Below are 13,458 nucleotides of genomic sequence, written 5' to 3'. Positions count from 1 at the left end.
CGCTTTTTGATGCAGTACCGCCTGAGGGATCGAAGGTCCGTAATAATATCGCTTACGTGCAGTGATTTCTCCAGTGATTTTTGACGGTATTACGGACCGTAGATGGTGAAATTCCTTGCAATAGCTCTTTGAGAAATGTCGTTCTTAAACAATTTGCTCACGCTTTGTTTGTGAATGACTGAGCTTTTCACGGAAGCTGCTTTTGTACCCAATCATGGCGCCCACCTGTTCCCAATTAGCCTGTTCACCTGTGGGATTTTCCAAACAAGTGTTTGATGAGCATTCCTCAACTTTTTTAGTCTTTTTTGCCACTTGTGCCAGCTTTTTTTGAAACACGTAGCGGGCATCGAATTCCAAATGAGTTAATATTTGCAAAATAAGTTTTCCAGTTCGAACGTTAAGTATCTTGTCTTTGAAGTCTATTCAATTGAATATAAGTTGTATTCTGTTTTTATTTACTGTTTACACAACGGGCCGACTTCACTGGTTTTGGGGTTTGGTATATCACAGCCTATTTTAGCAACCACCAGATGTGCCTTCTTGCGTCTGTGAGCTGGAAATTGAGCCTTGTCATAATTAGTTACCATCGGAAGTGTAACCCTACGAAATGACTTAGATTTGAACATTATGGACTTTGTTTGGGTTGTTCACTTAACTCAGCATTCACAACAACAACTTTTAAAGAAACAAGATACTTCCACAAAGTTTTATTCTTGACAGTCACAGATGTAGTTGTCAGTATCCAAAATATCACAATTTTTCTACCCAGGACCGCATCCAGAAAAATTTCAAGGATTTGGTTGTAAAACCAATCGAAAAGTGATGGGACTCTTCTTACAGCTCATGATTCGATTCCGATTCTTAAGGTAATGATTCGATTCAACACAGTTCTTAATTCACTGCGGTTCTCACATTTAATTATCCATCCATCCATCCATCTTCTTCCGCTTATCCGAGGTCGGGTCGCGGGGGCAGCAGCCTAAGCAGGGAAGCCCAGACTTCCCTCTCCCCAGCCACTTCGTCTAGCTCTTCCCGGGGGATCCCGAGGCGTGCCCAGGACATAGTCTTCCAAACGTGTCCTGGGTCTTCCCCGTGGCCTCCTACCGGTTGGACGTGCCCTAAACACCTCCCTCGGGAGGCGTTCGGGTGGCCTCCTGACCAGATGCCCGAACCACCTCATCTGGCTCCTCTCGATGTGGAGGAGCAGCGGCTTTACTTTGAGTTCCTCCCGGATGACAGAGCTTCTCACCCTATCTCTAAGGCAGAGACCTGGAAACTCATTTGGGCCGCTTGTACCCGTGATCTTATCCTTTCGGTCATGACCCAAAGCTCATGACCATAGGTGAGGATCGGAACGTAGATCGACCGGTAAATTGAGCGCTTTGCCTTCCGGCTCAGCTCCTTCTTCACCACAACGGATCAATACAACGTCCGCATTACTGAAGACGCCGCACCGATCCGCCTGTCGATCTCACGATCCACTCTTCCCCCACTCGTGAACAAGACTCCTAGGTACTTGAACTCCTCCACTTGGGGCAGGGTCTCCTCCCCAACCCGGAGATGGCACTCCACCCTTTTCCGGGCGTGAACCATGGACTCGGATTTGGAGGTGCTGATTCTCATTCCGGCCGCTTCACACTCGGCTGCGAACCGATCACATTTAATTATTTTGTATAAAAATAACAAAACCTTACATGTTACAAAAGCTCCTTGACTGCTGACGTCTACACAAAATAAGCTCTGAGGTGGCCTGAAAACATTGTTTTGAAAATAGACCCCTAAACATACAGTACAGGCTATGCCAGGGGTCGGGAACCTTTTTGGCTGAGAGAGCCATGAAAGCCAAATATTTCAAAATGTATTTCCGTGAGAGCCGTATCATATTTTTTAACACTGAATACAACTAAATGTGTGCATTTTTAAGTAAGACCAACATTTTTAGAGTATAATAAGTCTCTTATTCTTTTTAATAACATTGTTATTCTGAAGCTAACCAATAATAAATCAAATGTCATGTCTGTTGATCATGTTTTTGTTTGGCCATGTGCTGTTTGTCCTTTGGACTCTTTAAGTTCCTGTTTTTTTCCACTCCCTTGTCTGGTTTCCTTGGTTACTTATTTTGTCCACCTGGCTCTGGTGGACAAAATGCCCGCTCACCTGCTTCCGAGCGCTATTCAGAGGCAGTATTTAAGCTCGTCTTTGCCAGTCAGTCGCCCTGTGCTGACTTTTTTCATGCCTTGCCATAGTTTCGTGCTTCATGCCATGCCAAGTAAGTTTTGTTTGATTTATGTTCATAGTCTGTTTATGCGTTAGCTTAGTTTCTTCGCCCAAGTTGTGCTTCCACTGTGAGCGATTTTTGTTTGTATCTTTTTTTAGTTAAAATTAAATCATGTTTTTACCTAAATGCCATGTCCCGAGTAGTCCGTCTGCCTTCCTGGGAGAACGACCCTGCAGGAAGCTGCGACCCACCCACCCATCGTGACATAAAATACTTCTTACCATTAATGCGACTTCTTGAACAGGTGCGGTAGAAAACGGATGGATGGATTTAAATGCATGAGAATGTTTTATATTTTGCACGTTATTTTTAGCACTGTGATTACCAGCGAAATTATTAATAATTATCGTGTTAAGCAATGTCAGCTAAGATTTATCAGAGAGCCAGATGCAGTCATCAAAAGAGCCACATCTGGCTCTAGAGCCATAGGTTCCCTACCCCTGTTCTAGAAGTTTAGACTCACCTTCTCATTCCAATGTGATTCTTTTATTTTTAAGACTATTTACATTGTAGAGTGTCCCTGAAGGCATCACAACAATGAAGTAAAAACCATTTCAGGTGACTCCCTCTTGAAGCTCATGTAGAGAATGCCAAGAGTGTGCAAAGCAGAAGTCAGAGCAAAAGGTGGCTATTTTGAAGAAAGTAGAATATAAAATATGTTTTCAGTTATTGCACCTTTTTTTTTGTTAAGTACATAACTCCTCATGTGTTCATTCATCGTTTGATGCCTTCAGTGACAATCTACGATGTCCGATAATGGCTTTTTTGCCGATTTCCGATATTGTCCAACTCTTAATTACCGATACCGATATACACAGTCGTGGAATGAACTCATTATTATGCCTAATTTTGTTGTGATGCCTTAAACAATGTAACAAGGTTTTCCAAAATAAATCAACTCAAGTTATGGAAAAAAATGCCTTATTATTGACGTCACAAAGTGCGTTATTTTTTTTTACATGCCTCAAAACAGCAGCTTGGAATTTGGGACATGCTCTCCCTAAAAGAGCATGAGGAGGTTGAGGTGGGCGGGGTAGAGGGTAGCGGGGGGGGGTGTTTTGTAGCGTCCCAGGAGAGTTATGGCTGCAAGGGCTTCTGGGTATTTGTTCTGTTGTGTTACGGTGCGGATGTTCTGCCGAAATGTGTTTGTCATTCTTGTTTGTGAATTATATTTACATAGCGCTTTTCTCTAGTGACTCAAAGCGCTTTTTACATAGTGAAACCCAATATCTAAGTTACATTTTTAAACCAGTGTGGGTGGCACTGGGAGCAGGTGGGTAAAGTGTCTTGCCCAAGGACACAACGGCAGTGACTAGGATGGCAGAAGCGGGAATCGAACCTGCAACCCTCAAGTTGCTGGCACGGCCGCCCTACCAACTGAGCTATATTGGTGTGGGTTCACAGTATGGCGCATATTTTCTAACCGTGTTAAAGTTGTTTACACGGCCACCCTCAGTGTGACCTGTATGGCTGTTGACCAAGTATGCATTGCATTCACTTGTGTGTGTGAAAAGCCGTAGTTATTGTGTGATTGGATACGTAAAGGCCGTGCCTTTGTTTATTGGCGCTCTGTACTTCTCCCTACATCCATGTACCGTTTTAAAAAGTTATAAATATTACTTTTTGAAACCAATACCAATAATTTCCGATATTATATTTTAGAGCATTTTTCGGCCGGCAGCTCGATAGTATCGGACATCTCTAGTAAATAGTCATGAAAATAAAGAAAACGCATTGAACGAGAACGTGGGTCCAAACTTTTGGCCTGTACTATATATAGTATTTATGCATTTTTTTTATTGTTTTTTGAACATTAGGAACCAATTTAGAACTAAGTGCGAGTCAAATTTGAATACACTTTTTTGAGCACCCCTACAATCTTGTATGACATGCTAAGTAAATGCTAACCTTTTTCTATTTTGAGTTTAGCCCCAATCCAATTAGAAATGTTGTGAAACGAGTCTTGTTTAGTTTTACTCTGAACAAGGTTTCGCCTTATTGTGGTGTAGGAAAAAACAACTGTAAAATGCAAAAGAGTGCCCTCTCAGTCAGTGCCGACAGAACTGCGGTTTGTTTTCCGGGGTCAATAGGGTGTCGGCTTGAAACATTTCTTTTTGATCGACTTGTGTATTACTTTGGGCTTCACAGTAAGGAAAACAATCAATAAAATGCCCAGTAAAGAAACACAAATGGGAACAAAAAGGACAATATACCAAAACATAGATTCCCCGGTTTCCTCTTGACATAGAAACATCCGGGAATGTAGGATGCTGTGGATTCGAAAGAGATCTGTACACTCAATGTCTGACTGTCCCACCACGTGGATCGTCTTTGTTCTTTCAAATGTCCGAAACCATTCCGTTTGGCAGCAGTTGAATGGATTTCCCGTGAGGAAAACAGTGTGAAGTTTCGAAGCTAATGTCTTGGCCTGAGCCGAGGGGATAGTAGACAGCTTGTTGTCCCTCAAGTCAAGCAGTTTTAGGTCCAGCTTTACGACCGAGGCGGGAATACGGGAGAGGGAATTGCAAGAAATATTCAGAGATTCCAGATTTCGAAAATCTGAGAAGTCCAAGTCCCCGATGTGCGTGTTTCCCAGACCTAAGTGCTGTAACGTGCCGCTCAAACTTTGTATGGACCGTTGGCTACTTAGCTGAGGGTTGTCGGACAGGTCTAAATGTGTGAGAGACATGCCGGAGAATGCCGACGGAGGAATTTTTCCGAGCTTGCATCCCTTTAAGTAAAGCCGCCTTAAGGACACGGTTGTTTTCCAGTCCACAGACGCTGTGTTGGAGCCTGAGCTGGCCTCGGCCCCGTCAGGAAGACACGTGCCGATGTTGTTGTAACTCAGGTCCACTGATCCCAGGCTTGACAATGCAAAGAATAGTCCAGAAGATCCGCAGTCAAGATCATTGAGGCTGAGGTTGAGGTATGTGAGATTGCTGAGAGTTCCCAGTGTAACGTCGTTGGTCACAATCTCCTTCAGGCGGTTGTTGCTAACATCCAACTCAAACAAGCTCCCAGAGAACTGCTCCAAAGTCAGATTCAAACTCTCCAGACAGTTTGAACTCAACCGGAGTCGAGACAGGAATGGCATTTTCCGGATGAATCCTCGCGGGAAGTACCGCAACCGATTCCCTCGCAGGTCTAACATCTGGACCGAGGAGATGTCCCCGTGAAGGTTGTCATCCCACAGCCGAGCTGTTATGTTCGTAGTGTTCCTCATCGTGTTGTAGAATTCCACCGTCGCGGTCAGGTTTGGGTAGGTGACGTCGTCCTCCAGGTGCTCGTAGAAACTCAGGCTGTTGTAGGACAGGTAAAGATTTCTCAAGCGGCTCACGTTGGGTAAGAAAGGAAAAAATAGCAGTTTGTTATCGGACAGATCGAGCGTCTCTATTTGGAAGGTGTCATTGACGTCCTGCCTGGAGATGAACCACTCGATGAAGTTGTGGCTGGCGTTGAGAACCACCAGCTGGGTCATGTGGAAGTCGGTCAGGCAGGGCAGGAGATTGATGGCCAAATTGAGCCGTTGTAGTTTGGGAGTGTTGTCAAAGGCGTTGTCGATCTCAAACAGGAGGTTCCTCTGCAGGTCCAGCTCTTTGAGTAGGTGAAGATCCCTAAACGAGGTCTCATCGATGCGTTGCAAGAGGTTTCCGGAAAGATTTAGGTACTCCAGAGATGTCAGATTTTGAAGAAGAACTGCAGCCATGTCTTCATCTATCTTATTCTCTGACAGATCTAAGGATTTGAGCTCGGGTAGCATCTTTAGAGCATTGCTGGTTTCTTCGAAGCTGACGTACAGATTATTATTGGCAAAATTGAGACTTTTTAACAATTGGGAGTGCTGAAAAGTGTTCCGCTTTAATGTCTCCAGATTATTGCAGGCTAAACTGAGGGTAGTGAGTGAGGGGTATTGAAGACAATTGCCCTGTAGTGTCTTAATGAGATTAAAATTGAGATGAAGCTCCTCGGTGCTGCCGGGTAGTCCCGCAGGAACAGACGTCAGGTTGCTATTGTTGCAGAGAGCTGTCCTTTGTGTCTGTAGAGAGAAGAAAAATACATTTACTATTGTTTCTGTTGACTCTAATGTCCTCAACACCGCGTTTTAGGGTTGTATGATATACCGGTACTAGTATAGTATCGCGGTACTAATGAATTAAAAACCGTACTATGTTTGAAAAGTACCGGTTCGGCATATTTAGACTTTCCACTTCCCGGGGGATCCCGAGGCGTTCCCAGGCCAGCCGGGAGACATAGTCTTCCCGACCTGTCTTGGGCCCTCCTACCGGTCGGACGTGCCCTAAACACCTCCCTAGGGAGGCGTTCCAGTGGCATCCTAACCAGATGCCCGAACCACCTTAACTGGCTCCTCTCCAAGTGGAGGAGCAGCGGCTTTACTTTGAGTTTCCCCCCGGATGGCAGAGCTTCTCACCCTATCTCTAAGGGAGAGCCCCGCCACCCAGCGGAGGAAACTCATTTCGGCCGCTTGTACCCGTGATCTTGTCCTTTCAGTCATAACCCAAAGCTCATGATGGGAACGTAGATCGACCGGTAAATTAAGAGCTTTGCCTTCCGGCTCAGCTCCTTCTTCACCACAACGGATCGATACAGCGTCCGCATTACTGAAGACGCCACACCGATCCGCCTGTCGATCTCACCATCCACTCTTCCCTCACTCGTGAACAAGACTCCGAGGTACTTGAACTGCTCCACTTGGGGAAAGATCTCTTCCCCAACCAGCGGCTTTACTTGAGTTCCTCCCGGATGGCATAGCTTCTCACCCTATCTCTAAGGGAGAGCCCCGCCACCCGGCGGAGGAAACTCATTTCGGCCGCTTGTACCCGTGATCTTGTCCTTTCGGTCAAAACCCAAAGCTCATGACCATAGGTGAGGATGGGAACGTAGATCGACCGGTAAATTGAGAGCTTTGCCTTCCGGCTCAGCTCCTTCTTCACCACAACGGATGAATACAGCGTCGGCATTACTGAGGACGCCGCACCGATCCGCCTGTCGATCTCACGATCCACTCTTCCCTAACTCGTGACAAGACTCCGAGTTACTTGAACTGCTCCACTTGGGGAAAGATCTCATCCCCAACCAGTCGCTTTACTTGAGCTCCTCCCGGATGGCAGAGCTTCTCACCCTATCTCTAAGGGAGAGCACCGCCACACCGGCGGAGGAAACTAATTTCAGCCGCTTGTACCCGTGATCTTGTCTTTTCGGTCATAACCCAAAGCTCGTGACCATAGGTGAGGATGGGAACGCAGATCGACCGGTAAATTGAGAACTTTGCCTCCCGGATTTTAAAACAAGTTATCAATCAAATTGGACGTTGTAAAAATGTCAATATATTTTATGGTTAAAAACAAAAAACTGGCAGAACTTTCTCCAGAATTTTACTGATATGGTACATTTTACAGTAAAATTCCGAGATGTAAATGTACGTCTATCTCTATCTATTTATTTCAACAGTGGACGTAAAAGATGGACTTAATCAAATAGGCAACTGTGTAATACAGACCTGGGCCAAATACGGCCTGCAAGACGTAATACTTAATTTTTTCCGACATTTAACATCAAAACTGTCGCCGCCATTATGATGTGCGGTGCTGTTTTTAAATGACCTTAAGTCTTGAACTGTATAAATTATTTCAATGGTTGAAATCTGCGCTTTTGGGTGTTTTGGTAGTTTTTACGCTAATCTACGTCACAGGAACAAAGCAGAGTGGGCGGGGTTTGTTGTCAGAGCAGCCAGCCCCAAACGCATGTGTCAGGAACCGATGCGGAAGCAGATTTTTCCAACAAATTTCTGCATAAAAGTGATAATATATCTTATTGTAGGTGTTTATTACAATCTGCGTTCATATTTTGCTGTTTGTTACATTTTTGTTGTGTTTAGCTTGATTATAAAAGAGGAACGATGGTCATATGCAGAGGTGGGTAGTAACCCGCTACATTTACTCCGTTACATCTACTCGAGTAACTTATGCGATAAATTGTACTTCTAAGAGTAGTTTTAATGCAACATACTTTTACTTTTACTAGAGTATATTTATAGAGAAGAAACGCTACATTTACTCCGCTCCATTTATCTACGTTCAGCTCGCTACTGATTTTTTGCGATCTGTTATTGCACGCTTTGTTTGTTTTGGTTTGTCAGACAGACCTTCAAAGTAGGATCCATCACATGCCTGCGTTTCACCAAACAAATGCAGTCACTGGTGACGTTTGACTCCGTTTCACCAATCAAATGCGGTCACTGGTGACGTTTGGCTCCGTTTCACCAATCAAATGCGGTCACTGGTGACGTTTGACTCCGTTTCACCAATCAAATGCGGTCACTGGTGACGTTTGACTCCGTTTCACCAATCAAATGCGGTCACTGGTGACGTTTGACTCCGTTTCACCAAACAAATGCAGTCACAGGTGACGTTTGACTCCGTTTCACCAATCAAATGCGGTCACTGGTGACGTTTGACTCCGTTTCACCAATCAAATGCGGTCACTGGTGACGTTTGGCTCCGTTTCACCAATCAAATGCAGTCACTGGTGACGTTTGACTCCGTTTCACCAATCAAATGCAGTCACTGGTGACGTTTGACTCCGTTTCACCAATCAAATAGAGCCAGTGCACCTTTTTTCTTTAAAAACCTTTGTTTATAAATTTCAACATTTACAAAGAGTTGAAAATAATAATCAAAGTAAGTACAAAACAGTATAAAAACCATACAAAACAGCGCCAAGGGGTTGTAAATTCAAAGTAACTAAAATAGAATGCAAAATATGTATATGTATGTAAAATAAACAAAGTGCAAAGCCATAGGCTCACTCAATCTCAGTAAATAACTTAAATTTGGAACACAGCATCATCGTTTTCACAGCTTTTTGGTTGTTAGAGGTAGAGTGTTTTAATGTAGAGTTCTAAATCTTTTTTAAAGTCACAAAAAACAGGTCGGGTATTGAGAAACTTACATTTGTTAATATAAAACTTAGCCAATAGCATAATGAGGTTGCAAAGGTAAAATTCATTTTCCAATTTTTTTCCCAATACAATGTAAAACCAAATAAATATTATTAATATAATTGTTTTAGTTGCTTAAGAGATATTCCTGGCTCTGAATTTGTTCATTGCTATTTTTATATTTTGTGCATTACTTGTTGCCGTCATCATTAATCGAACAAGTTACTCATCAGTTACTCAGTACTTGAGTAGCTTTTTCACAACATACTTTTTACTTTTACTCAAGTAAATATTTGGGTGACTACTCCTTACTTTTACTTGAGTAATATATCTCTAAAGTAACAGTACTCTTACTTGAGTACAATTTCTGGCTACTCTACCCACCTATGTTCATATGTTGTTAATATTCAGTGTTTTATTGTTCGTAGTTATTATTGTAAATCCCACTTTCTTTATTTAAATGAACATTTTGGGTGTCAGAGTCAGTAAAAAACTGTAAAATGTAATTCCGTTCTTTTGAGGTGGTCTGTTTTTCAAATTTTATCAGACATAATGACTTTTGGTATTAGTGTTCCTGGAAAAAAAGGGACCCAAACACATACAGTACAGCAGATTTTTACAGCTAAATGTGTATATATCATTTAAACACACATATACATTGGCCCCCCTGAGCTCTGGTATAATATCATAATTCATATATTATCCAATAATACCATAACTACGATGTGGATCCTAAATTAAAACAACAATAAAAAATGCTTTAACTATATGTTAAAAATCCAACCAATTTCCTGTTGAATTATTAACAGCTGTCAATTAGTGTTTGTAACCTTGACACTAACCCTAACCAAAAAAGACAGTATTTTTTTGTGTTAAAAAAAAAAAAAGAGCTATCTTACCAGGCGGCACGGATGATGTGGTGGATGACTGGAGGCTGGCGTCAGGGTGCTCCGTAAGGACATGAAGAATAATAGTAAGCCACACAGCGAAGGGCCTTGAACTGACATTTTAACATCCTCACTAGGGGAAAGAGATGAAAAGATGACATCAAGCATTAATGTACAAAAATCCTAATAAGTACAACACAAAAAGAGCAAACTAATGTATTAATAACTGGATTAAAATAATCATTTATACCACCATGTGACCCAAAATGACCCAATTTTTGGGTTACTAAATCAGAGTTTGTACTTGTTTTTTAATTGTATTTAGAAGTAAAACAAGCAATGGAACCTGTGATGTGTTTAGTTTTTTTGTCCAGTGACCATGAGTGTACGTGCACAGCATTCCCTTATATGACCCAATCCAAACAACCTTCTCTAGTCATGGCGCAGATATCAAGGACAGTAATTGTATATAATAATAAAATAATGAATCATTGCACAGAATTAACCCGAATGACCCAATCCAAACAACCTTCTCTAGTCATGGCGCACATATCAAGGACAGTAATTATTAATTATATATAATAAAATAATGAATCATTGCACAGCATTCACTTATATGACCTAATCCAAATAATAACCTCTAGTCATGGCGCAGATATCAAGGACAGTAATTTTTAATTATATATAATTAATCATTGCACAGCATTCACTTGTATGACCCAATCCAAACAACCTTCTCTAGTCATGGCACAGCTATCAACGACAGTGATTGTATATAATTAATAAAATAAGGAATCATTGCACAGCATTCAGCTATATGACCCAATCCAAACAACCTTCTCTAGTCATGGCGCAGATATCGAGGACAGTAATTTTTTATTATATATATATAATTAATCATTGCATAACATGCACTTATATGACCCAATCCAAACAACCTTCTCTAGTCATGGCACAGCTATCAAGGGCAGTAATTGTATATAATTAATAAAATAAGGAATCCTTGCACAGCATTTACCTATATGACCCAATCCAAACAACCACCTCTAGTCATGGCGCAGCTATCAAGGACAGTAATTATTAATTATATATAATGAATACAATTATGAATCATTGCACAGCATTAACTTATATGACCTAATCCAAATAATAACCTCTAGTCATGGCGCAGATATCAAGGACAGTATTTTTTTGTTCTGTATAATTAATCATTGCACAGCATTCCCTTATATGACCCAATCCAAACAACCTTCTCTAATCATGGCACAGCTATCAAGGACAGAAATTGTATATAATTAATAAAATAAGGAATCATTGCACAGCATTCACCTATATGACCCAATCCAAACAACCTTCTGTTGTCATGGCGCAGATATCGAGGACAGTCATTTTTTATTATATATATATAAAATTAATCATTGCACAGCATTCACCTATATGACCCAATCCAAACAACCTTCTGTTGTCATGGCGCAGATATCGAGGACAGTCATTTTTTATTATATATATATAAAATTAATCATTGCACAGCATGCACTTATATGACCCAATCCAAACAACCTTCTCTAGTCATGGCGCAGATATCGAGAACAGTTATTTTTTACTATATATATATATATATATATATATATATATATAATTAATCATTGCACAGCATGCACTTAAATGACCCAATCCAAACAACCACCTCTAGCCATGGCATAGATATCAAGGACAGTAATTTGTAATTATATATAATTAATGAAATAATGAATCATTGCCTGCGATGAGGTGGCAACTTGTCCAGGGTGTACACCGCCTTCCCACTGAATGCAGCTGAGATAGGCTCCAGCGACCCCAAAAGGGACAAGCAGTAGGAAATGGATGGATGCATGGAATCATTCCACAGCATTCACTTATATGACCTCATTAACACACCCTTCTCTCGTCAAGGCGTAGATATTTAGGACATTAATTATTATTATTATATATAATTCATAAAATAATGAATCATTGCACAGCATTCACTTGTATGACCCAATCCAAACAACCTTCTCTAGTCATGGCGTCGAAAAAAACAAAAAAAATCAACCTTCAATAAACATTTCACACATAACACAACCTGCTCACTGAATATTGGTGATGTTATAAAGTACAATAAATGAACAAGAGTTCTCTCACACTTAATACATAACTTGCTATATCTACTTTCTACGATCCGTTACATTTGCACCAAACACAAAAATAAGTCCAAACATTTAATAAAGTTTAACAGAACTATCCCTAAAAGCGTATTAGGGCATCTAGATTAGGACGATAATTCACCCATGTGGCTGGAGGGGGCAAATTTATTAAATATTACAACTAAGGGACATGACATGTATATGCAATAGTATGAAAATCAATGGTGTAAACACAAATATATACCAATTAAATGTACAAATCAATGAACGTGGAATGTGATTCCTTCTTTTGCTCTTTTATTCTCTGACATTCCCACAATAAATGAACAAGAATTCTCTCACACTTAATACGTAACTTTAATTTTAAACAGCTGAGAAGATGTCACATACAATCTATTCAGTATCTTAAATCGACTCCGCTATTTTGTAACTCTTCTAAATATTAATCCATGATATGTCTCTTTCATCTAGAATGTTTAAGAGTGAAGTTTTCCACAGTCATCGTTGCACGGACCCCATCGCTGCCACATAACAACCCACGCCGCCGCCTTTCAGGAAACCATCTGCGTTTTCAGGTAAAAAAAAAAAAAAAAAAAGGCTGCATGATTAATCTGCGTTTAAACGTGATGAATTTAATGTTTTTTGTGTGATTCACCACATGAGTTAACTTGTTATTGTTGACATCCCAACTTAAATAGTGAAGTATACATTTTATTTTGCCTACGTGATTGCGTTTTGTAGTGTTTTGCCCTGTTTCGCCTATTTCGCTCTAAAGCTACTCTTTCCCATTCAATTTTAAATCACGCAATGTGGAAAAATGGTCAAATTTGATCATTAATTCTTGTTTAATATTCAAATCACAATCAATTGTAAATGGAGTAATGTTGGACCTTTTTGAATGCTTATTTATTGGATTTTTATGGGTGGAATAGAGGACCTCCCATCGGACTTTTATTTTATTTGACACTTAGAATGCATTAAAAAAATACATTCGTCATGTCTTAAATAATGATTGTGAATGATAGGCAAAATTCCCCCAAAAAGTGCTGTTCTCCTTTAAGAAACACTAAAACACATGTCAAACTCAAGGCCCGGGGGCCAAATCTGGCCCGCCAAAGCCTGGAAATAAAATACAATAATAAAATGCTTAATCTTTTCTTACTAAATAGATTA

The 13,458-nt window shown here is 40.8% G+C and overlaps 1 protein-coding gene and 1 long non-coding RNA gene across 2 annotated transcripts in view; one reads left to right on the top strand and one right to left on the bottom strand.

Annotated features, from left to right (window-relative positions):
* Positions 1-13,458, top strand: part of LOC133569747 (uncharacterized) — a 35,350-nt gene that overhangs the window by 18,811 nt on the left and 3,081 nt on the right. The window contains exon 2 of the long non-coding RNA XR_009809871.1: positions 12,757-12,860. This is a non-coding gene — a long non-coding RNA (uncharacterized LOC133569747). The remainder of the gene's footprint in view (positions 1-12,756; positions 12,861-13,458) is intronic.
* nrros (negative regulator of reactive oxygen species) overlaps positions 693-13,458 on the bottom strand; it is a 15,143-nt gene continuing 2,377 nt past the window's right edge. The window contains exons 2-3 of the mRNA XM_061922306.1: positions 10,136-10,256; positions 693-6,314 (exon numbers count right to left, since the gene is read on the bottom strand). Of these exons, the coding sequence (XP_061778290.1) occupies positions 4,362-6,314; positions 10,136-10,243 (2,061 nt within the window). The 5' untranslated portion in view covers positions 10,244-10,256 and the 3' untranslated portion in view covers positions 693-4,361. The remainder of the gene's footprint in view (positions 6,315-10,135; positions 10,257-13,458) is intronic.

This window comes from Nerophis ophidion, linkage group LG15 (assembly GCF_033978795.1).
Source record: "Nerophis ophidion isolate RoL-2023_Sa linkage group LG15, RoL_Noph_v1.0, whole genome shotgun sequence".
Lineage (NCBI taxonomy): Eukaryota > Metazoa > Chordata > Actinopteri > Syngnathiformes > Syngnathidae > Nerophis > Nerophis ophidion.
This window is presented reverse-complemented; position numbering and strand designations above follow the sequence as displayed.